Source organism: Aethalodelphis obliquidens, unplaced genomic scaffold (genome assembly GCF_003676395.1).
Source record: "Aethalodelphis obliquidens isolate GAN/ISIS:26980383/991018 unplaced genomic scaffold, ASM367639v1 scaffold19, whole genome shotgun sequence".
Classification (NCBI taxonomy): domain Eukaryota; kingdom Metazoa; phylum Chordata; class Mammalia; order Artiodactyla; family Delphinidae; genus Aethalodelphis; species Aethalodelphis obliquidens.
Genome location: NW_020837963.1, coordinates 27,400,001 through 27,422,611, shown reverse-complemented (window position 1 = coordinate 27,422,611; position 22,611 = coordinate 27,400,001). Strand labels below are relative to the sequence as shown.

Sequence of the window (22,611 nt, the reverse complement as noted above, 5' to 3'; positions counted from 1 at the left end):
GTTTTTATTTCAAGGCTACAATGTAATCATTTTCCAAGTTATATGAAACTCAGGTAAGAAGGTACTCCTTCTGCCTTCATTCCTGTCTCTCTAACAGCCAGGACCCTATCCGGATAGTTGAATTTTATACACTATCTTAATTAACTTGAAAATTGCCTCTAGCTGAAATTCTGTATTTAAGTTGCTTCAAAAAATCATGTCTTAATGTTTCCTTTCTCTCTCTGGAATCTTTGATAAGAACCAAAGACACTGTGGCCCAGGGTTATAAGCGGAGGTCCCGTAACTGGAAGGCAACTCTGTACCAGCATCTGATTTGCCACAGGTGGGGGGACAGGGGGACAGGAGCCTTGCCTCCAGGTGATGCATGACTCGTGATGCCGCACTTGCACAGCAGCTGCCCCAGTGCTTTACGGCCTCCAGGATAGGCCTGTGAACGGTCTGTCTTTCTGGAAAGCAGGTGCAGTTCCAGCCACAGAGAAACGGAATCTGACTCACGTCCACGTCCACTCACACGCATTCCCGTAAACACACTCCCTGTCTCACGCTCATGCTAACGCACACACTCGGTCAGGCACACTCTCACACACGCGCACAGGGGAAGGCAGGACCGGAGGGCAGGGCGGCCCCACGTCCGAGCCCCGGGGTGGGCGCGCCGCTCGGCTGCAGGCTCGCGGTGGGGACCACGTGTGGAAGGTCGAGGCAGCCGCGCCCAGCGGGGTGTTGCTGGCAGGATCTTCCTGGCAGTTTCCTCGTGGGCAGTTGTTCGCTTGTAACTGAAGATGAGAGGGCTGTGTGCCTTCAGGAGGACCCGGGGAGCCATCTCCCGAGGGTGGGCGTCAGGGAGTGGGGAGTGTAGCATCGCCTTGGGCCGCAGTTCCCGGTCCTGGCTCCTCTGGTCCCCGGGGGTCTGCCTCGCGCTTTCGGGGCTGCTGTCCGGTCCTCAGCGTCGTTCTCACTCACCTTTAGTGACATTGAATTAAAGAAGTGACCCCCTGAGATGATGAGGGGTGGGACGCCAGGCCAGGGGCAGCGGGAGAACAAAAAGGAAAGTTTCAAAATCAGTGCGGGGAGGGAGGGAGGCATGGGTGTGGCTCTGAGCCTCAGGGTCAGAGGTGGCCCCAGGCCCCTGGGCAGTGAAGGGTGTGACCCGACCCCAGGAGCACTTTGGGTTCCACACTTACTCTTTAAAGGATCAGGCACCTGGAATGCTCAGCTGCGCTCTGACTCACTCACAGAGACATCCCTTGAAATACGGTATGGAACTGGCGTAAGTTCCTCCTACGTTGCAATTTCTAAGCCATTCAAACAGGAGCATTTACACTGGGAGGTGTATGTGCAGCCGGGTTCCAGGACCAAGACAGCTGCCTCTGAACAGAGACTAATAGCACAGCTCAGAGAGGGGGTAGTGTGCAAGCGGACGTGTAAAAATCGTTGTGCTTCAGAAAGCCAGTGTCTTCACAATGATAAAATATTATCTACAGTTTTCAAATCGCTTTTATTTTTGCCACCGCTTCTCTCTTCAGCGCGATGCTTGAGGCAGGAGAGGAGTCTCCTGTCCCAGGTCCATGTCAGTGAGTAACTCCCAAGTCTGGAAGTATCTCCCTGGGACAGTAGTGCCTTGGGGACGTGTAACTTCTGGAGGCCAAGAGAGGAGCTGGAAGATGGAGACACTGTTGCTCATCAAAGTCTGTCGCTCGCGTCGTTGCTGCTGTCAACTCCACTAAAGAACGTCAACAAGGACAAGCCCTGCCCTTAGCAAGAGGCCAGAACAGCACTCGTTTCCATGGCTACACAAGAGAGCGTCCTTTGGTCGCTAGTTACCCAGTGACAGTAACTCTAACACATCCCAGGCCCCGCTGAGCCACCTCACATGGTCTTTCCTCGAAACTTGCAGGAACGTCAAGAGACAGAAAAGAAAACCAGCCTTTGCTTTGTTAGGGTTTGAGCAGACACCAGACTATTAAACCCTCCATCTCCGTAAGGCATGGCACAGGGACTGTCTTCTTATTTTTGAAATAAGAATTACTCATTCCACAAATATTTACTGAGCCATTTCTATGTGCCAGGCGAGGTCTCAGTGCAGGGGTGCAGCAGTGAGCAAAACAGAAAAACCCTCTTGACCTGGGTTCGGATCCTGACTCTACTGCTTAGTAAATGTGTGGATTTTGTTTTGACCTCACTGACCCTCGGTATTTACAGCTGTAAAATGGGGGTCGTGATGCCTGTGATGTAGCGATGGGGGGCCGGGGCGGGGGGGCGGGCGCAGGGGGTCCAGTAGAGACAAGTACCAGTAAAAGACCTCACACAAGAGTCCATAAGGATGAAGCTCACTTTTCCTCCTTTCCATCTTCTTCCGGTTGGCGTGGAGCCTCTGTGTTTCACCCACACTTCCTTAACCAGGAATCAAAGTTTCTGAGGATTCTGTCCCTGTCTTTCCTTTACTGATGTGTCAGCCCCCGACTGTGGAGGCAGGACACACAAGGGACTCTTCCAGGTGAGCGATGGCTGTGAAACCAGAGAGCGTCGAGCGAAACTTACATCAGCTTCTTAGGCTCCCCAGGGGAGCTGACACGCGTGGAAGGGCCACTGGTCCACGTGCAGAGTCAAAGGGACTTAAAGAGAGAAGAGGCACCTGTGACCCTTAAATCTATAGTTCTGCACTTTGCGGCTGGCATATTTCGTACTGGCATTGCTTAACGGTCACGTGTTAGAAAATTAATTTTTAGACTTCCAGCTTTTCAGTTCATTGTTTTCATCAGCACTATAATTGCAGTGTTTGCATAGAATTTTTCTCTGAAGAGTGATACACCTAATTCCTTTATGGCATCATACATACATTATTCATTGAGATGTTCTGATATGTAATCATCAGAGATACATTAATTCTCTGGCATTTGGCATTAAGTATTAAACGTCTCTTTGTTTCTCCCAATTGCCTTAAAAATGTGATTGAATACATCCCCTTGCATCTTCTGCTTTCTTTTCTGTTTGGTTGAAAAGCTCTGTTGAAGCAACAAGTGAGTAAAGTGAAGACTTCCTTAATTGCTTTTATTTTTAACACCTTTTTTGAGGTATAATTTACATACCGTCAAGCTCACCCGTTTTAAGTGTAGAGAGGAATGGTTTTTAGTCTTTTCATGGAGTTGTGCGACCCTCACTGTAATCTAACTTTAGAACATTTTTTCACCTAAATAAGAAAACTTGTCCCCTTGTTGGTCCTTCTCCGCCCTCCAGCCCACCCCCCTCGGCCCCCAGCGACCGCGAACCCACGCTCTGCCTGTGGATTTGCTGACTCACACGTGGCAGGTGGCCTTCGGTGGCTGGCTTCTTTCACCGAGCACTGCCTTTTCGAGGTCCATCCACGCTGTGTGGTGTGTGTGTGAGTGCTTCGTTCCTTCCTGCGGTGGTCCGTGTTTTGCTTGTCCACGCATCGACTGCTGGCCGTTCGCGTTGCTTCCGCATCCTGGCCGCTGCGAGTGGTACCACCAGGAGCCCGGTGCTCCGGGCTTCGGGGGGCAGACGCCTGCCAGGCTGGCATTATTTTGTCTGTTGAGCTCCAGAGGGCAGGGCTGTTTGCCTAGACCTTCGGTTTTATGTCTGTCCTTTGCATTTGGGGGTTCAGTAAACCTCACCCCCGCAGAGCTGAAATCCATCCGAGTGCCTGATTCACTTAGTCCGTGACGCAGGCAGGCTTGCTGCTGGCCGAGGCACGGGAGACCCTCGGCATTTCGCTGCATCGGAGATTTCTTTTCCTGCCTTGCAGACCGTTGTGGTCTGGATTAGCAATCAAACCGGAGTCCACTGACCCACCTTGAAAGTTCATGTCCCCAAGCCCGTACTTACCTGCACTAAAGCAGCCCTCCCCCGACTCCCATCTTCCAGAAGCTGCCTCTCCCTAAACTGAAGGAAAGGTGGGAATTCTAAAGAGAGGCCCCGAGACTGGAAGGAACCACAGCACAAGACTGACGGTCATTGAAAGTCTCAGCTTCCCCCGGGGACTGTGTGGAGGGTTGCCCTGCCCCAGCCGCTCCACCCGGCCTCCCGGTACACGGGGGAGCGTGGCTTTTAGGGAGAGCTCAGAGGCAAGGGTTTGACAGGATGACCCTGCAGGCCCAGCACGTGTTCCTCTGACCCTCATCCTGAGCCTTTTCCTCAGGATGCAGGACGTTTGCAGAGCAGGACGCACTCAGAGTTGGGGACCAAGGGGGGCGGTGATCTGAAGTGCTCTAGCAGAACCGGCTGTTTTGCTTGTGCAGGGGTACGTTTCCATCTCTGCGAATGTTCCCAAGGAGCCGTCATGCCAGCCTCACTAGCAGACGTCTCTGACGCTCCTAAGACTCGAAGGGACCCTGGGTTTCCACATTACCACTAAATAAAAGTGTGATATTTAACAGATACACACACACACTGTTATCTGTAGTTAACCTGCAGTGTGGTGTGTAGATCATTAAGTATTTTGTACATTCAGTTAATAGGTTACATCAGTGAAACACTCTCCCTCCTGTGCGTCCCTGACACAGATGTCAGATCTACTCACAGGCTGGCCACTGACCCAGGCTTCAACACTGCAGCTGAATTTTTCAAATGGTGCCTTCCTGCCCCGTGTGTTCTGAGAAATGCTCCCTCAGAACCAATGTGTGGTCGCTTTCATGTCTCACGGTCGTGCGGGAGGCGTGGTTCTCCTTCCTGTGTGTCGCCTACTTGCCATTATTCAAGCAGTCTCACTACTAAGTAGCACTTTTTCTAATAGAAGGAAAAGAGGTTAGATTCATAATAGTAATTTTTAACTTTGGAAATATCTTTGGTACAGGAGATGGAATGTTCTGAAAAGTGTGGGAATTTGTGATGACTTATCACCAGTGATCCCAGCCCTTGGGGGCAGCATTCTAACCTGCGGTGCTTTGCGGAACTGACCCTGTGACCCCGGACCGGAGGTCGGCGGTGATGCTGCAGGCGCTTCCTGTTAGGAAACCTGTCCTTTAAATGTCTCTGCTGGGCGGCTGTCCTCAAGCAGTGGTGCTAATTCGTCATCAGTGTCGCATTACCCGTGGTCTGTGATATTTACGTGGAACTTAGGGAGGCCAGGGCAGTGCCCTCTGTCCATTTGCCGTTCTCAAAGGCTGCCTTGTTACTGTCTGTCATCCGCCTTCTCCAGCCAACGCAATGTTCCTTTTCTAATGGGAAAGAATAAGCAGATTAACTCCAGACGCATGACCTGATTACTTAGAAAGCAAACCTCAGTCATAATATATCAAGATCATATTCATCCATTGATCCATCTGTCCGGAGGTATCTTGTCGCAAAGGGCAGCCTTTAACCACGGGAGTGCCTGCACACACACACACGCACGCGCGCGCACACACACGCACGCACACACACATGCGTGCACGGACACACACACACGCACACAAGATGACAACCAAAAAGCCCTACAGCCATCCTAACCATCGTTGTTAAGGAAACAGACATTTCCATTTCCTAGAAGTAAATTTATTGAAAAAGAAAAAAATCACAATTGCTTTTAACAAATGTTTTTCTTCTGCTTCTTAACGTGATTTTAGCCTTACGGATCTGGTTTTGTCTGTTCACACGGCACATAATCCCTGGGTGCCCTAAGGTGTAAATGAACAAGGAGCCCCTCGGTGGGGACAGACTGGGGACAGTCAGCTGCAGACCGGGTGGGAAGGTGAGCACAGCCCGGCGGTGCGGAGGCCACTGGCCAGGGAGAGTCCTGAGCAGGGCCCGGCCTCTGTGGAGGCTCCAGGGGGCCTGAGCCGCCCCTAGAATGTCAGACCAGCGCGGCCATTACCGCGTGTCCCCGCGGAGCTGCCTGGGGCCAGCAGGCCGTGTGGGGTCCCTGGGCCTGAGGGCTGGGCGGCAGGGCGGCAGGGCTGCAGGGCAGCAGCGGAGCTGACACTTGGAAAGCATCAAAGGGGAGTTTGCCCGCAGGCGAGTTTCGCCTTCGGCCCATCAGCAGTGGGCAGGCCCCGAGGGTCCTGAGCACGGCGGACGGTGCCCCTGTCCTCGAGGCTCTGAGCGGACAGCCCTCGGGATGCAGCACGTCCGAGACAGGGCTCGCAGGCCTGGAGGAGGTGGGTTGGCAGGGGCGGCCCCGGCTCCCACACTTGCCTCTGCAGACATTTTCCCGGGTCGTGGCCAAGCCCCCGTGCTCTCAGGCCACACAGAACCCCCGTCCGGGACCTTCCCTCCCTCCCTGCCTCCTTCAGCTGCCCCCCTGCTGGTCTGCGTGGGCATCGGCCCAGCTCAGCGTCCACAGGGCCCAGAGGGAGGCACCTTGTCCCGAGGAGGTCACGGGCGGGTCATCAACGTTAAGACCCTGAAACCCTTCCGTCACCTCGACTTGAAACTGGGTGGAATAGCAAGTACAGTTGGTATCTAGAGATCAGCTCCGGCTGCCAGCGTCCAGGGAGGGGACTCACATCCTGAAGGAGGTGGGGTCTCCTTGGCCACAAGGGCAGAGGTGAAGAGCAGCAGAGTCAAAGATGCAGAAATACGGACGCACCTGATGCGAGCGGGCTGCCACGACGGTAGTAGGAGTTGGGGTCAGGGAAGGTCAGGTAGAGTGAGATCCGGATCCGGATCTGGGAGCCCTTGGAAGCTGGGCCGGCTGACCTGTGAGATTCCCGCCCCAAATGTCTGGGCCTCAGGTGGCACACGTGAACACGGGGTTTAGACACGTGGATAGATCCGCCTCCGCGGGACCGACATCCCTTCTCACTGTGCTCTCGGTGCTCTTGGAAAGCCCTGGGATGAACTAATACCCCTCACACCACGGCACTGAGCAGTAGCTCAGGGCATCACAATGCAAGAGCGTTCGCAGGGATTAAAAGCTTTATCCCCAAGCAACCACTTTCTAAGGACATTTCATGCCCTGCATTTCGACATGTGTAGACCTTCAGGCCAGAAGGGACTTTGCAACCTGCTCCAGCCCTGCTGTGAGCGATGTTGGCCTTGAGTGATCACACGTGAGCAATGCAGCGATACCGCCTCAGTGCCCAGGACCTGCTCCAGCACCTGGCAGGTTACACCGTGCAGTTGCATCCTTCAGATTCCTCAAACCAGGGTCCCTCGGAAATAAACCAGGACCTGTAGCAAATGATGTCAAATTGTCTCTGGGATAAAAATGTAAAATGTGACAGTGAGACTCAGGAGATCAGATTTTCTTCAACTTTGGAGAACTCTGTAATACTCACACATCCATGTATGTGTGTACGGGTTTATTTTCATGATGTGGAAATGCTGACTTTCTACGTTTGATAGTTTCCTTATGAAACTATCTGATTATTCAAGGTTCATGCAACAAAACCTCAAAATAGATTATTAGAGGCACCCATTGTGTTTAAGTTAGAATTTTCATAAATCAGTCTTTTAAAGTGTCTACTTCTACTGCATGAGAAGATAGGGAATATTTTCCATTTCTTCAGTCGGATACCTTCTAAAATGTAAATGGTGTCTGATTATATGATCATGATAAACGGTCTCAAAACGATATCTAAAAAAGAAAATAAACCAAAAAAATCATGAAAATATTAGCATGCACTTGACTAAAGCAATATATATCTGGGAACAGTTAAAACAGCAGATAAAGAGAGTTTACCTGAGAACATTTCTATAATTGGTGCTTGGAGTGTTTCCTTTATTTCCATTTATCTAATTGTTACGTTACCTTTTCTTAAGCTGAACAATCATGTTCTACTGCCTGAGGATTTTTTTTTAAGTATTTCACTGAATATTTCTTCACTTACAGAGTTTTCAAGTTATTTTTATCCTTAAAAAAGAGCAGTAGCTGACACTAGCTGGTACTGGACTGGCACTGCGTGGGCACTGTCTCAGCGCTGGGAGGCCGCCTGTGAAAAGCAGACATTGTGTGAAGCGGCCCCCATCTCTGCTGCTAGACATTTGACACCATTGTTCCTGCGGCTTCCAGGGACAGACAGTGCTGCAGGACAGATCTGCAACTGTGCCCAAGAAAAGATCTAAAAATAACGTTCTCAGTTACTAAGACGATAGCAAATGTATCGATTAGTTTTTGCATTGTGAGCCGTGGACTGTACCGTCCCCTCAGCTCCTAGAGGCCAGTCTCCAGACCCTGCGCATGGTCCTTCCATTTCTAAAAACAGCAGCACGCTCCCATCTTTCTCAAACCTGGATGACAGTCTCCCTGACCACCAGCTGGAGAAAACCGTGCCTTCCAGAGGCTCCTGTGGTTGGTGAAACAGTCCCAGAGAGTCTCCCTTTTGCCATAAGACATAACACGATCACAAGTGATACCTCATCATATTCACAGGTTCCACACACTGAGAGAAGAGGGAACAAGGGGTGAGGATTATTGGGACCCATTCTTACAGTTCTGCCTACACAGGCATGAAGTGAATATTGGATGGATGGATGGGTGGGTGGATGGATGGATGGGTAGGTGTATGGGTGGGTGGACGGAAAATGTATGGGTTCTTACACAAGGTATTCCCAAACTAGTTTTATAAACATCATAATAATAGCAACAGTAACAAAAGCCCCCACTGAGTGTTCACTGTGCCCCGGTGCTAAGAACACTCTATTACGTGCACCTCAAGTGCTTGTCACAACAGTGACCTGGGGGAGCTCCACGTGTTCGTTCAGCCTTGCCCATGAGGCACCCAAGGCGTTGAGAGATTGGACCGTGTGGTCAAGGTCACATAGTAGGTGGCAGAACCAAATCAAAGTCTGCTGGGTGTGGCTGCAGCAGACTCTGGTCCTGTAGTCCAAGTTCAGTTTAACGCTACCAGCATTGGTTGAGCACCACTGTGTAAAACTGGCCTAGAGGTAGGAGTACCTGTTTCAGCTTATTTGCTCCCCACTGAAAAGCAAGTGGTAGTGGTGCCTGCGATGCCACCTTCTCGGGGGGATCCTGCAGCCGCTGCGAGTCTGTGCAGAGTCACTGTGAGAATCCCCAGAGGCTGCACAGGGAACAGAACCGTGTGAATACCGGGCTCTTTGGAATCTCATCACCTTGACACCAGCTGGGTACCGTCGTGCAATGGAGAAGGTGCAGACTCGGGGAGGGAGGGGTGCCCTCCTCCGGCTCCGGCTCCGGCTCCGGCTCCGGCTCTGCGCGGGGCTGCCTCGCCCGTGACCCCGTCCCTGCTGTGGGAGGTTTTGAGGGGCCAGCTATTTAGAGCAAATAAAAACTATATGTTCTGGGTCCACAAAGGAGGCATTCGTGTGAGATGTGTGGGATGGCAAGATTCGTTTGTGGCAAAGTTTTAAAGAAATGTCTGCAGGCAGCTGCGGGCGGCCGCATACCTCTCATAGATGCAGAATTTCTGCCGGAGCAGATCCACAGGCCACAACCATGGGCCTTTTTGTTCCTTCGCCCTCCCTGGTGACCCTGAGTGCAGCGTGCCAGGAACAGAAGTATTCCACACACAAGGAGGGTCCTCTTCCCCCGGCCCACGCTGGCAAATTCCAGGGCTCCACGGGCCCAGGGGCGTGGCCAGCTCCCCTGCAGAGAGGGGCCCGGCCCTGCTCAGAGGGTCGCAGGCCAAGGGCCGCGGGTGATTGTAAGGGGCGGCTCCCTCCTGCCCTTCCCCCCACCCCCCGGACCGCACGCCTGTCCCTGTCGCGTTAACGTGAGGTTCTGCCCAAGGCCCTGAGCTCACAGCCTGGTTGTGGCCGTCGGTTTAAGACAGCCCCTTGAAGGACAGGCGCTGCAGGGCCTGCGGGCTGCTCGCCGCAGCCGATGCCTGGCCTTTCCGGGCAGGCTGCTTCGGGAGGAAGGACGCTGGGTGCGCGTTCAGGCCAAGCCCAGCAGACCCCATGCCTGGCGGCCGGTGCGGTACCTCCACCCGCAGGATGGAGAGAGGGGCTGACGGTCCAGACGGGACAGGCACGGTGCTTTCTTATGTGGATGGTCACGTGAGATGGCCCAAGATGTTCTTCTGTCAGGTAACACGTATCAGCAGGCCCAGAGAAAAGTTACGTGGAAACTCGACCAACTTCATACCACCAACCAAAAATGAGAATCCCGGCCAGGACTCAGGCCTACCAGATGAAACGATGTCCACCTCCTTTTTCTGTAGCTTCCCTGATACAGAATCTCTGCTTGGCGGGCAGTGGGGGCGGGGGTGGGTGGAGCTGGAGCCTGTTTCTGCAGAAGGAGGCCAAGGTTCTGCGTGGTCACTGATGGGCCGGGAGGGGACGGGCAGGGCAGGCGAGGCAGGGATGGGCAGGGCAGGAGGCTCTGCGGCGGTACTGCGTGTCCGCAAAGCTGCCTCGGGCAAGAATCCTGCAGCAGCAGATCCAAACCATCTCCCCACCACAGGAGCCAGCTGAGAAGCGAAATTTACAAAGGCCACTGGAGGACAGTTGTGTTGTCTATTTCAGTTTCGAGTTCTGAGCTCCTGCCTCCTTGTTCCTGAGCTGTAGGAAACCCAATCACCTTCTCGTGGTTTTCTGGAAATAAGACCTCTTCTGCAATGGGCTGAAATATTGGATAACTTTTCTTTCGTTCTTACAACCATCTCTGTATCCCTTAAGTTCTTCTTGACTCTCAAGAAGGCCGTGTGACCTCAGATTTCCTCTTCCCTTCTGATTCAGGTCACCCGCCCTGAAGGGCTTGACCTTGGGGTCACACATTTGCCAGGTCAACTGGTCCCAGTGAGAGAGGGCCTGAAATAGTGTCAGTCGTGCTAATCTACATTTTACAATGGTGTCGATGGTCTCAATGATCTTTAAGATGACATCTGATGGGAAAAATACGGAAGAACAATATAAGTTATAAAGCATGAGTTTAAAAACAGCAAATCGAAGATCAAAACACTAAAGATTTCCTCCATTTTGTGGATTCCACAGTGAGAGTTCCTTCCATCTGTTCCTTAGAAACGAAGGATTCCTATGAACAGTTATGAAAGTAGCACCTTTGGTGCTTTCGGGCTTATGGATTTCTTTTTGGATAATACTTCCTAAAGCGACTATAAGCTGGGAAACCAGGTTGCGAATCACTTTAGGGAAAAACTGTGCAGTGCGCCAGGGCAGCGGGGCTCACAGCCGCTCTAACTTCTGCCCCAGTGCATCTAGCGGAAAGTGCGCAAGTGCCCCAGAGCCCCGTCCCCACTGTGGCTCAGTGCCCTCCCCACCCAGGAGGGTGACCACCCCATTCCATGCAAGGTCGCTGGGGTGCTCAGGCTCTGGGTAATTTCTGCCTCGGGTATCACACGACGTTACAGCAGGGAAAGGATTGGGACGGCGGAGTCCCGGTGACCTCCTGAGCACTGCCTGAGCTCCTAGGAGCCCTGGTGCCGGCAGCTCGGACGTGAACTGTACGAACCCCAGCAATTCCTTAGACAATCGTCTCTGCTTCAGGCCCTATAAAAGGTAACCAGGAAGCAACTTGCGGTGGGCTTCTATGGGGCGTCTATAGGGGATTGTAGCCGGGTACACTGTCTTTGTCAGACCCACCAGGAAGAAGTGGCAGAGACAGTAAACTGGAAGTCCATGGTTTTGAGCCAGGAAAAATCCCTGTGATGGGGGACAGACCTAGCAAATCAGTTCAATTGTGACTTTAGTTTCTGGGTGATTTTTTTTCTTTCTGTAATTTAAAATAGTCAACTAAAATTATCGTCTGGGCTACAAACCTAATTAGATAGGCCACCAAAAACAATTGTTTTTAAAACCAAGCAAAAAAAATGTAGGTACAGCCAGTGAGTCTGATCCCTCAAAATGAAGAAACAGATTTTATTTTCTATCAAAATATCTGAATGGATGTCATGCGGGGAAAAGTGTATATGTATAATATATACTGAAAGCGCCTCTGTGGGAGCTTGTTAGAGGTTGGTGGCAAAGCGAGAAGCTCTGAGGGGTTCAGTAGAGGCAGCATGCTGTTCGGGTTTTGGGACGTCTGCACGGGTCGGGGGGAGTCTGTTGGAACCCTGGCGCGTCCCAGCCCTGCCCCTCCCAGGAGGCCACCAGCAGCGCTGGACCCAGAGCCTCCACTCGAGGTGGGCCTGTGAGGCGTCTGTGGACAGATGCAGCCTCTTGGGTCAAAAAGTGACCTGAAGACATGGCCCGGCCCTTTATTCTGAGATGATGCCTTTCCTGTTCTTTTGATACCCAAATTCCCTTTCTTTCTTTAGTGAAATGTAGGCTAGTACGTGGTAGTTACTTGTTTTCTCCTTATAGCTTAGCTGTAAATAAAATAAAAGCTTCTCGAAGCTCTGGATATGCCAGTGTGAAGACCTCACCCCCAATTTTTACTATTTTACTGGTCTGTGAAGTCTGGGAACCTCCTGTTGAGATGGGAATGATGCCTGTAAACAAAACAAGCCAACAGTGATGCTTTGCAGAGGGCTAAGCCTCTACCACACATTTTTAAAGTCTGTTATTGGCAAAACCTCTAATTGGGTGAGTGATGGTCATTTTTACCGTTTCCAGTCTCATTAAAGATTGGATCAGCCGTGAAGATGAAATTTTATTGAACTTCCCTGACGATTCCTTATGGAAGGATGATCCCTTACGATCGATCCCTCTCTAATCATAGGAAGAAATGTTAAATTAATTGTAGTGAAGAGAAGAACACTTCTATCTTATTGATAGAAGGTTTTCATTTTGTCGTTAACTTTAACAGACTGACGCACTCACGGAGGGGATTTCTGTATTATGTGTTGTTCTGGTTTGATGAGCGATACAGCCCTGCTCTGAGAAACTGAATACATCCTTTCTATTCCTGTTGACCTGAGAGCCTGTGGCATTTGGAGAAACGGGCAAACTCAGAAGGTGAAGCCGCAGCCCATGCTCACGCTGACCCCCCCGATAGACTCAGGATGTTCCCATGGTGGTGGGAACAGAGCTGCCCACCTGGGTCAGCGCAAAGCTGGGAAAAGCCCTGAGTTCCAGCGGGACAAGTGCTGTCCCCGCAGGCGCGGCTTCCCGACGAGAGCACTCAGGGCCACAGGACACCGGACACCGAGGGTGGCAAACACCCGACACCACCACGGGCTCCAGGTCATCAGCATCTTTGACAGTGAACTTCCCTGATAATTACGTGCTCTGAGCTTGGGTGAACAGGAGGTGTCACTGACCGCGTACACTGCTCGGTTAAAGGGCAAACCTAGTTACTGGGAGAATGAATAACTCACTGCCCACTCCACCCCGGCCTGTTAAAAAAAAGAAAAATGCAGAATGGGGGGCCATCCTATGGTTTCTGACTTTCTGGGTCTGGGGTGCGCCTCGGCATCTGTGTGTGTCCTCACGTTTGTACGCACACACGCGTGCACGCATACATGTGGTTTTGATGAAAGTTGGTGATGGAATATGATTTCCATGGCTGTGATGGAAAAAAGCATAAGACACACAGTCTAGGTAAAAACAGTCGTATTTAAATATAGAACAAGATTCACTTCATCATCACAATTTGAGATGATCTTATATGAATATGTGATGTGTGTCGTTTTCTGGTTATAGCAAAAATGATATGGAATCATAGAAAATAATGATTTTCAGGCTTCCTCAACTCAGCTTTTTTGGGTGTTAACAGTCATTAACATATTCTGCCAAGGGCAGCTGATGTAGTAAATTGTGGGCAGATGTATGCGTGCAGGTGGGGGGGGGGGGGGGGGGGGCCCTGCGGGGGGGGGGGGGGGAACGGAGCCCTGCAGAGTGCGGGGGGCTTCCAGGGCCCTGTGTCTTGCAGGGAGGGCCCAGGCTGGGCTCGTAGCTCAGGATGGCGGCGCTCTAGGATGTCCCTCCATCTCTCCCGGTCAGTCCCTCTGTTAAACAGAAACGTTTTAGCCATCGGTCATCTGCAGTTACATGTGACCCTGAGAGGCAAAACCTAGTGCCAGTTCAAGCCAGCAGGGGCTGGCGCAGGCTTGCGGGGCGCCCAGCTGGGGATGGTCTGCGGTCGGCAGAACGTAGACGGCAGCTGGGGACCCAGAATGAACATCACTGCCTCCGTCGAGTCCTGTTTCACTTTTCTCTGCCTCGGTTTCCCCACATGAGTAAAAGAACTGGTAAAACGACCTGCCTCGCGGGGTTGCTGGTATGCCCAGAGCATCAGCGAGCGCTCAGCTTTCCCTGTGGGCTGTGACCGGACACTGCGTTTACCGGAGGGGTGGCCCTGGGGCGCACCCAGCACGCCTGATCCCTGCGTGTGCTGCTGAAACGGGCTCGAGGTGCCGGAGGCCAGCACGTGGCTGCCCCTCCCCGTTCAGGACCGCAGATACCAAAGGCGGCTCGGGGCCCTTGCTGCGGAGCACAGGGGTCAAGCTCAGCCTCCAGGGCCCTTCTCGGTGACGCCCTGCAAGCCCTGTTTCTGGGCAGGTGGGACGCTGAGGACCCACAGGCCCGAGTAATGCTGCCGAGACCTTGGGCTGGAGCCTCCCTCGGGTGGTGACACCTGTGAGTTGCTCTAAAGAGTAAACACCGCCCCAAGGTCGCCATCCTGCTCTGTGGGGGGGTCTCTGAAGGCCCCAGAAGCCACCCTCCAGCCGGTGACGTCCTCTGCTCCTTAGAGACGGTCCAGGGAGCAATTCGTGATTTAATATCTCCACCCCCAGAAGTCCAGTGCACTTCCCTAAGTTTCCTGAGGTCATTTTAGCCATTAGATGGAGGTGGGGTTTTTTAAGACATTTGTGCAACTTCCTGTAGAATTTGTACAGTAATAGAGGATTATAAGTGCATGTTTGGGCAGTAGAGCCAGACCTGTGCCTCTCACGTTGTGCGCTAGAGGCTTTGCTCCAGACAGAGTCTAAAGAACTCTGCCCTGGGCTTTAACTCGACTAAAGCTGTTATTAATCGACAAATTGAAGCTGCCCTTGTCCTGACCCAAAATGCTGCAGATCCACAGAGTTTAGCTTCTCCCTGTGCTCCTTGCGTCCTGGGAGAAGCTACTTTCAGGACACAAACGCCCTTCTCTGTGCCTCACAAACACCCATATTCAGAGACACAAAAGCCAACTGTTGTAAAAATATTAGCATTCAGAGGCGCTTGTGTTTCGTTAATGCATTTAATCATGTACAATATAGCGACTGTTTCCCCTTTACATTTGCATTAATTTATGTCAGCCACAGAATCTAAAGCACAGCTTGAAAATCAGGCTCTTTCTGTTGCAACCTATAAATCAGGATTGCATCCCTGCAAAAATCTACAGCGTTGCGCCGGCCACAGCATTCTTCATGGTGCTTTTTCACGTTGCTGCGATACAGTGAGGGATTGGATATGTGATAAATATCGGTGTTCTCATGTGGTTCAAGTAACCAGTTGTCATAAAAGACGTGGCATATTTGTAAGGCCTGTAGCGTGTCCGGCGTTAGGCACACCTGAGAGCTGTGTGCACCCTCTTAGCAGCAGAAAAAAGACCCCGGAATCACAGGGTCTGGCTGTTTGCCTGGTACTTGGTCTCCGGCAAACGTTTATGATACCCGTTGGGAGCCAGTTACTCTGCTTTGGAAACAGAAGTCAATATACTGACTGCACGATGAGTGTCACCCACGGGACAGTCTCTTGACCCCTGGGACTTTGTTAAAGGAGTGTGGAATCCCTCCGGTTTTGTTATCTATATATTTGTGGAAGTAGGGGTTGTAGATATAAAAACTCCCCCGCATACATGTAACAAAAGGAAAGACCCTGTTGCAATCATCCCCCAGACACGTGCCGTTCCTTCCTGGCACCCCAAGGACATGACCTTGGCCCTGCGCCCTACCTCTCCCTTGACCATAGCCCCTCCCACCTGTACTCACCCTGCAGGCCGAGCCTTCTCCTCCCTTGAAGTCTGGTCCCACCCACACCCCAGTCCTTGGCTGTCTCTGGGCACTTTCTGCGAAGAAAACCCTTTGCCTCAGCCCTTGAAGCCCTGCATAGTCTGGCTGGCCTGTCTTGAATCCTTCTCCTCTCACCTCTTCCCTCCACCATCCCCTCCCCTTTCCTCCATCATCCCCTCGCCCCCTCCCCCCACCATCCCCCTTCCCCATCTACCCCCCCTCCCGCTCAGCACCTTAAGCCTTGCACGCTCGGGCTCCAGGCCTTCCTGCTTCTCCCCAGGGAACAGGCCAAGCTCGTTCCCGAGGACCCTGTCCTGGGCGTCCTTCTCTGCAGAAGTCCGTCCCCCCACCCCCCGGCCACCCCGCCACCCCCAGCCCCGTCCTTGGCCCACACTCCCGTGTCGTCCAGCGGTCCCCTCCGGGGGCCTTCCTGATGCCCCTTACCCTGCTGTTTCCTTTCACACCGTTACTCAACATGAAACTACGCATTGTGCCTGTGTCCTGTGGCAGCCACACAAATGACCGCAAACTGGGCAGCTGAAAACAATAGGAATTTCTACCCTCTCGGTTCCCAGGTGTGGGCAGGGCAGCGCTCTCCCCGAAGACTCGGGGGGAGGGTCTGCCCCGGGTCACCCGCCTCCCCGTGTTCCCGGCAACCCTGTCTTGTACACACACCAGGCCACGGTCTGCTTCCATGCCACGTGGCCTCTGTGTGTGTGTGTCTGCGTCCAAATCCCCCTCTTCTCACAGGGACACTGGTCATTGGGTCGGGGCCCACTCTACTCTAGTGAGACCCCATCGTAACTAGATTACATCTGCAAAAGACCTAACCCTCAAATAAGTTCACATTCACAGGTACTGGGGACGAGGATGTAGACACACCATTTGGGGGGGACATTATTCAACCCATAACGTTCGTTTTCATCTGTGTTCATGCGACAAGGACCATATCTTGTTCACCTAGTGCAGGGGACGTGACACTTGCTAGGTGCTTGGTAAGGATGGGTGGCTGGGTGGGCGGATGGACGGGTGGATAAGTGGATGGACCGGTGGATAAGTGGATGGACGGGTGGATAAGTGGATGGAAGGATGGATGGACGGGTGGATAAGTAGATGGACCGGTGGATAAGTGGATGGAAGGATGGATGGACGGGTGGATAAGTAGACAGACGGGTGGATAAGTGGATGGACGGGTGGTTAGTGGATGGATGGGTGGATAGTGGATGGATGGATGGATGGGTGGGTGGTCGGATGCTGCTGGTAAATGCTAGTACATAGACTTCTGGGCAGTTTGATGGATGGATAGTGTGAGTAAAGCCACATTTGCCATAGGTAAGTAATAAACTTTGGAGAAGAACCTAACTACATGACATTCATTTATACCCACCCGTGGTAACTGAGAGCAAGATGGAGGTATTGTCATTCTCGAGAGAAATCCTGTGTATTTTTGTAAAAAGCTAAGGGAGGACGGTGCGCCACGTGAACTACCCCGTCTCCACTTAAACTTTCTGATTGCTGCTGCGTACAGAGGAGAAGCCAAACCAAAGTGTCCTGAACAAGCAGCTCTCTCATGCAAGAGGCCTCTCGTGGACTCCGGGTACTGAAGAGTTCTAAATGCCCCATTTCTTTAAGGCATGAATTGCAAAAGGTGTGGGCAGTTCCACTTTTAGCAAGAATGCTAAAAATACCTTTTGTCAAATAAGTGCTCCCAACACGCTTTGCTTAGGCACCAGTAGCCTTTTAGATGACAAACGTGCCGTCAAGGCACCTGCAACCCTGGAGCCCCCCCAGGGCAGGCGTGGCAGCACCTAGGGGAGATTGTGTGCCTGGCCCTGTTTGCTCGGGAAGGCCCAGTGCCGGATCTGGAGCACCTGAGACAATTCCCAGGGCCTCTGAGACAGAGAGCCGCCGCCAGGATGCTCGGGCCGGATGGGCTCTGCCCAAGGCAGTCCGGGGCCACGTGGAGCTCCTGGCGCCTGCGCACCCTGTGGATTTGATAGGAGACGGCCGGTTCCCCAGCCCGGGAAGAAAGCAGCATTGTCCGTGCCCCGCTTTGCACAGCCGTATTCATATCTCACTGTTGTTTGCAGATGTGGACCAGAACAATGGGACCCCCTTGCAGGACACAGCGGTGACAGACTCCAAGCGCACAGCGGGCCCGAAGAATGCCTGGCCGGATGCCAACCCAGCTGACCCCGGGGGCCGCCCCCATTTGATCCGCCTCTTTTCCCGAGATGCCCCAGGGAGGGAGGACAACACCTTCAAAGACCGGCCCTCAGAGTCAGACGAGCTCCAGACCATCCAAGAAGACAGCGCAGCTGCTCCCGAGGGCCTGGATGTGATGGCGGCTCAGAAGAGACCCTCCCAGAGATCCAAGTACCTGGCCTCGGCAAGCACCATGGACCACGCCAGGCACGGCTTCCTCCCCAGACACAGGGACACGGGCATCCTCGACTCCCTCGGCCGCTTCTTTGGCGCGGACAGGGGTGCACCCAAGCGGGGCTCAGGCAAGGTGAGCTCTGAGGAGTAGAGGCGCATGCAGGTCGTGCCTCCCAGGTGGTGTAAGCGGAAAAGGAAGGGACTCTGCAGGTGAACTCAGCCGTTAGAGGGAGTACAGCCTCCGTGCTGTCTGGGGAAACGTGTTGTCCTTGCTGGAGATGCTTACGGGTTCCTGGGAGGGGCCTGGGTCACGGCTTTCGATTTTTCCACCCTCTCTCCCCTGCTCACCAGGGATGCAGTCAGGATGTGGTCCGGGAAAGGAGGACGTTCTGAATTCACATCTCCAGGGTGGTGTGGACGTGGGCACTGTGGTCTTTTGTGTCTTATGCTTGGGGGCTTTAGGGCTGACGTGGCTTCTGCTGCCCCCGCTTCGGGGCTCCACATTGGGCTATTGCCAACGTTTTCCTGGACTCAGTGCCGCTAGCTTCGTGTTGCTCTGCAACAATGATGTGATTGAGGACTTTGGAACAAACTCGAAATTTAAATTCGCCTTGAGCAGACGTTCTCTTTTGTCTGAGTTGTTTAGGGAAATAAATGAGTGTGAGGGATTAAATGAGTGCGTCTGTGAATCAAAACTGTATTAGTTTGTTATTCCATTCATTTGAATGTAGAATTTGTGAAGTTTCATTATTTAAATGTTCTGTAGATAAAAATGTGTCACAGGAGAAAATTGCTCCTATTGTGGTCCGGTTTGTGAAAGTGGCTTCTGGACTAGATTGTGAAGAGATCATCTGTGGCTGATGCGTCATTGAAAAGCTAATCCCCAAGTGGCATTCCGACAGCAAACACATGGCATGCGCGGCACCTGGAGTTTAGAGTGTTGGATAGCTGGGTGATTTTGGAAGGAGTGAGGTTTTTCAAAAAAGCCCCTGGTTTATTGGGTGTGCTCACAAAACACCTAAGATGCAGCTTTGCTTCTGGCTGTGCCCTGTGCTTATTCTGAAAGGCCTTTGGGAAGTTGTAAGGGGCTTTGAGTCGAGTGTGGAGCAGAGGCCCTTTCATCGTGGTCCTATAACATCATCAACACTGGGGCACTGGGAGTTCAGGGGTTTCTCGAATTTGCTTTAGTCTCTAACTACAGTTCTTAAAATTAGTGACGATCCTGAAATGGTTGGAGATAAACACAGATGTCAGCTGCGCCTTTCGTGTGGTGTTAAAGGAGCGCTGAGCTTTCGGGGACCTGCTGGGAGCTGAGATCTGTCACGTGACACGTGGCAGGACTTCCTGTGAATAACTCCATGTACCTTTTGTGCTTATAGAATTCATTTTCTGATTGGTTTCTTCAGTGTCCTGTAGTTGGGGGCAGTCTTCCCTCACCCTGAAATGTGGGTCCTCTAACCTATTTCTAATGCCGATTTCCATCCGAGATGCTTTATCAAGCACGGCTAGCAAACCACACCAGACCCTGACTGCCTAACCAAGTCTTGTTATTATGCAAAGCACCCCGTATGCATGCTGCGTCGACAGTTTTGAAACCTTAAACTCTTCTGCTTAACCCAAAGAACAGGAAAAATAGATTTAAACTGTGCAGAAGAGATGAAGCGGTTGGATATAGCATATCTTGCAAAACAAGCTTCATTTCGGTGGTAATGGGTTAAGTTAAAATCAAATCGTGAAGCGTTTGTGTCGACTGTTGTGACCTCATCTCACAATGAGTATATATTAGACATGCCTGTTTTTCTTCCTTTATGTAAAAGTACAACTTTGATTGCATCAAGTCTGATATTCTTCAACATTTTCAAAGAAAAGATTCCAGCCTCAGAAGTAGGCATCCACTTCACAAAGTAGTCTTGCTAGGTTATCAAGGATTCAGAGAAATCAAAACATTTTCACAGGATTTTTAAACATAAAAACAACGTTTAAATAATGGATTTAGAACTTTTGAAGTATCAATTCTGTTCACTACTGTATGTTGAGTAAAGAAGATTTTCGAATGAGCAGCCTTGCCCTTTGATGCCAAAGAAATCCATTAGAGTTCGAATGCAAAATCATATCCGTAGTTGCTTATTGCAAACCCAGGCTAGGGATACATTCCTGTCGAGTAGCTTTGCTGGAAATGCGCAGTGGGCCTTACTGGCAGCCTTACTCAGCTCACCTGTCTTACTGTGGATTCTTTGTTCACTTTTAAACGCTGGAGGAGTAAGCATCACACACTCTACACCCAGTGACACACCCGCAATGGCCTAGAAGCCCGCGGTATTCATTGGTGTGGGCTTCTCTTCTGGGTTTGATCTTCGTTTTGCTCTGCTGTATATGAATCAGGAGAGCCCTCCTTGTATTAGGTGCTAGAAAGGTCCTTTGGATTGAAGCGTGTGAAACTGATGGGAGCCCTTGGCTCCCGGAACAGGGGCTGTTTGTCGCCTGCCCCCCTCCTCCGAGGGCACGTGGGGTGGCCCCTGGGTGAGCAGCGGCAGCGCCCCCTGCCCTGGGAATGCACCAGCACACTCACCCTCTGTGCGGCCGGGAGTTGACATTCGAGCAGAGCGCTCACAAATTCCTTGAGGCGGCATATACTTCCGAGAGAGCCGTACATGAAACGTGCATTCACGAGACCACGCGCCTTTGTGGCAGGAAGAAAGAAAGGCGGATTGTTGCCTTTAAGAACCAGGTTTCCAAGTCCCTGGAACCTGGGGCCCTGTGAGGAATGGGCGGGTGGTCAGGACGGAGATGCCACTGCGTTTGGTCAGTTTTAGCGGGTGGAGGGGGTCCCCTAAGCTGCCCCACCTACCCACCCGTCAGACCCGCCGCTCCGGGGCCAGCGCTGTACCCTCAGGCTTAACAGCAACATCGTGACCCGTTAGCTTGGGCAATAGCCAGGGTGGCCGCAATGATGTGACACCCGGACACCCCCCAGTAGGGATGCAAGGGGACAGGCCTGTACCGCCGTCCTCTGCATCAGTCTGCTTTCCTACAGGTGTTTTACAGCAGGTTTCTGTACTGGTGGTTATACCTGTTTTCCTCTGTTGACTACAGTCAGAGCTGCATTTACAACCTGCTGCTCTCAGCATCCGTCTGTCGTCAGCATGCAGCATGACCTCCCTGCCTCTAACCTTGTGTGGGATAAGAATGCTTGCTGTCATTCAGTGCCCTGGGGTCTAAGCAGTCTTGCAAGTTAATCACAATGTTCTCTTTCCTGCCTTTTTTTCCACTGCATTTCAATTTCACTGAACACATTTTAGTTCTACGGTAACAACTCCTCACCGTTAACATGGCACCCTAATGTCAGAGATGTATTCTGTAACCCCCCGGGGAGGGTGACAGTTGGAGGTGACAGGAAGGACACGGCAGGCAGTGTCTGAGCAGGGTGCCCCGCCCCGTGTGAGTCTAGCCCTGAAGTCGGGGCCGGCGGAGCTGCACTCGCTCATTTCAGCCGAGAGTGTCCACTCTCGATGCAGCGATGCACGAAACACGGATCTCAGCTAACGTGCGTCTACGTGGCCACGACCCAGCCGCTCAGTACATCCGTTTGCCAAGAGTCTTTCTAGAGAAAGATCCCTGTATGCTGGGTATATGTGTTTCTGCGCCCAAACACTTGTTGAGATTTCCTACAGGAATTCCTTCTGACGTGTCATTCCCCTGATCAGTTAGGGAGCCATTACTGATCGGCTCCCAGCGCTTTGCTGTGTCCTCCTGTGGTCTCACTCCTCCGCTGTCTTTAACCAGGCGAGAGGGAAATCGGAATGGTGCGCCCCTGTGTTGGCAGCCTTTGGCTGCGTCCTCTGAGTGAAACGTTTGTAGATTATGTTGATGTATTTAATGCTGATTGCCTTCTGTGATTGTATTCCGATTTGATTTTGTGATGACCTTTTTGCTTTTTATATATTTCTTCCTTTTTATGCATTTATTAAACATTTTAACAGACTAATTGCATGTGATTTTTTTAAGTTGTCTTTTTTGGTGACCCTCCCTTTACTACTTTATACACGGTGTAACTGGTATTTTCATGACCTTCTGACACAACAGGTGAGTCTGGGGGCCCGAGCACACCCTTCTGCGGACTGTTCTCGTTCTGCCTGAGGCTTTTACTGTTTCTCTCAAAGCACCGTCCTGTACACGTTGGGGGAAATGACTGTATTCTCCCCTGTGCCTGGGACATGGGACCCTCAATAGCATTTACTGAGTGATTGAGCACAGGAAAGACGGCCCCCGCCTGGGCTCCCTGGGAGGGTACATACCAGGGGGTAGAAGAAACAGCGGAGAATCTGAACGTAGAGGCAGGCTGGTGCTTTTAAGGATGACAGGTAGTTTGTGAAATTGAGGGTAAGTTCGGGGTTGCTGGTGAACTAGAAATAAGTGCAAAGACATGGGATTAATTTCGATCTGTCTCCCATTCGTCTGTGCCCGTACCCTGGCACCA

The 22,611-nt window shown here is 51.9% G+C and overlaps 1 protein-coding gene across 5 annotated transcripts in view; it reads left to right on the top strand.

Annotated features, from left to right (window-relative positions):
* Positions 1–22,119, top strand: part of MBP (myelin basic protein) — a 78,589-nt gene extending 56,470 nt beyond the window's left edge. For all 5 annotated transcript variants that reach the window (XM_027118798.1, XM_027118796.1, XM_027118794.1 and 2 more), the window contains one exon: positions 17,846–22,119. In XM_027118798.1, coding sequence (XP_026974599.1) covers positions 17,846–18,285 — 440 coding nt within the window. In that variant the 3' untranslated portion in view covers positions 18,286–22,119. The remainder of the gene's footprint in view (positions 1–17,845) is intronic.
* Positions 22,120–22,611: the final 492 nt, after the last annotated feature.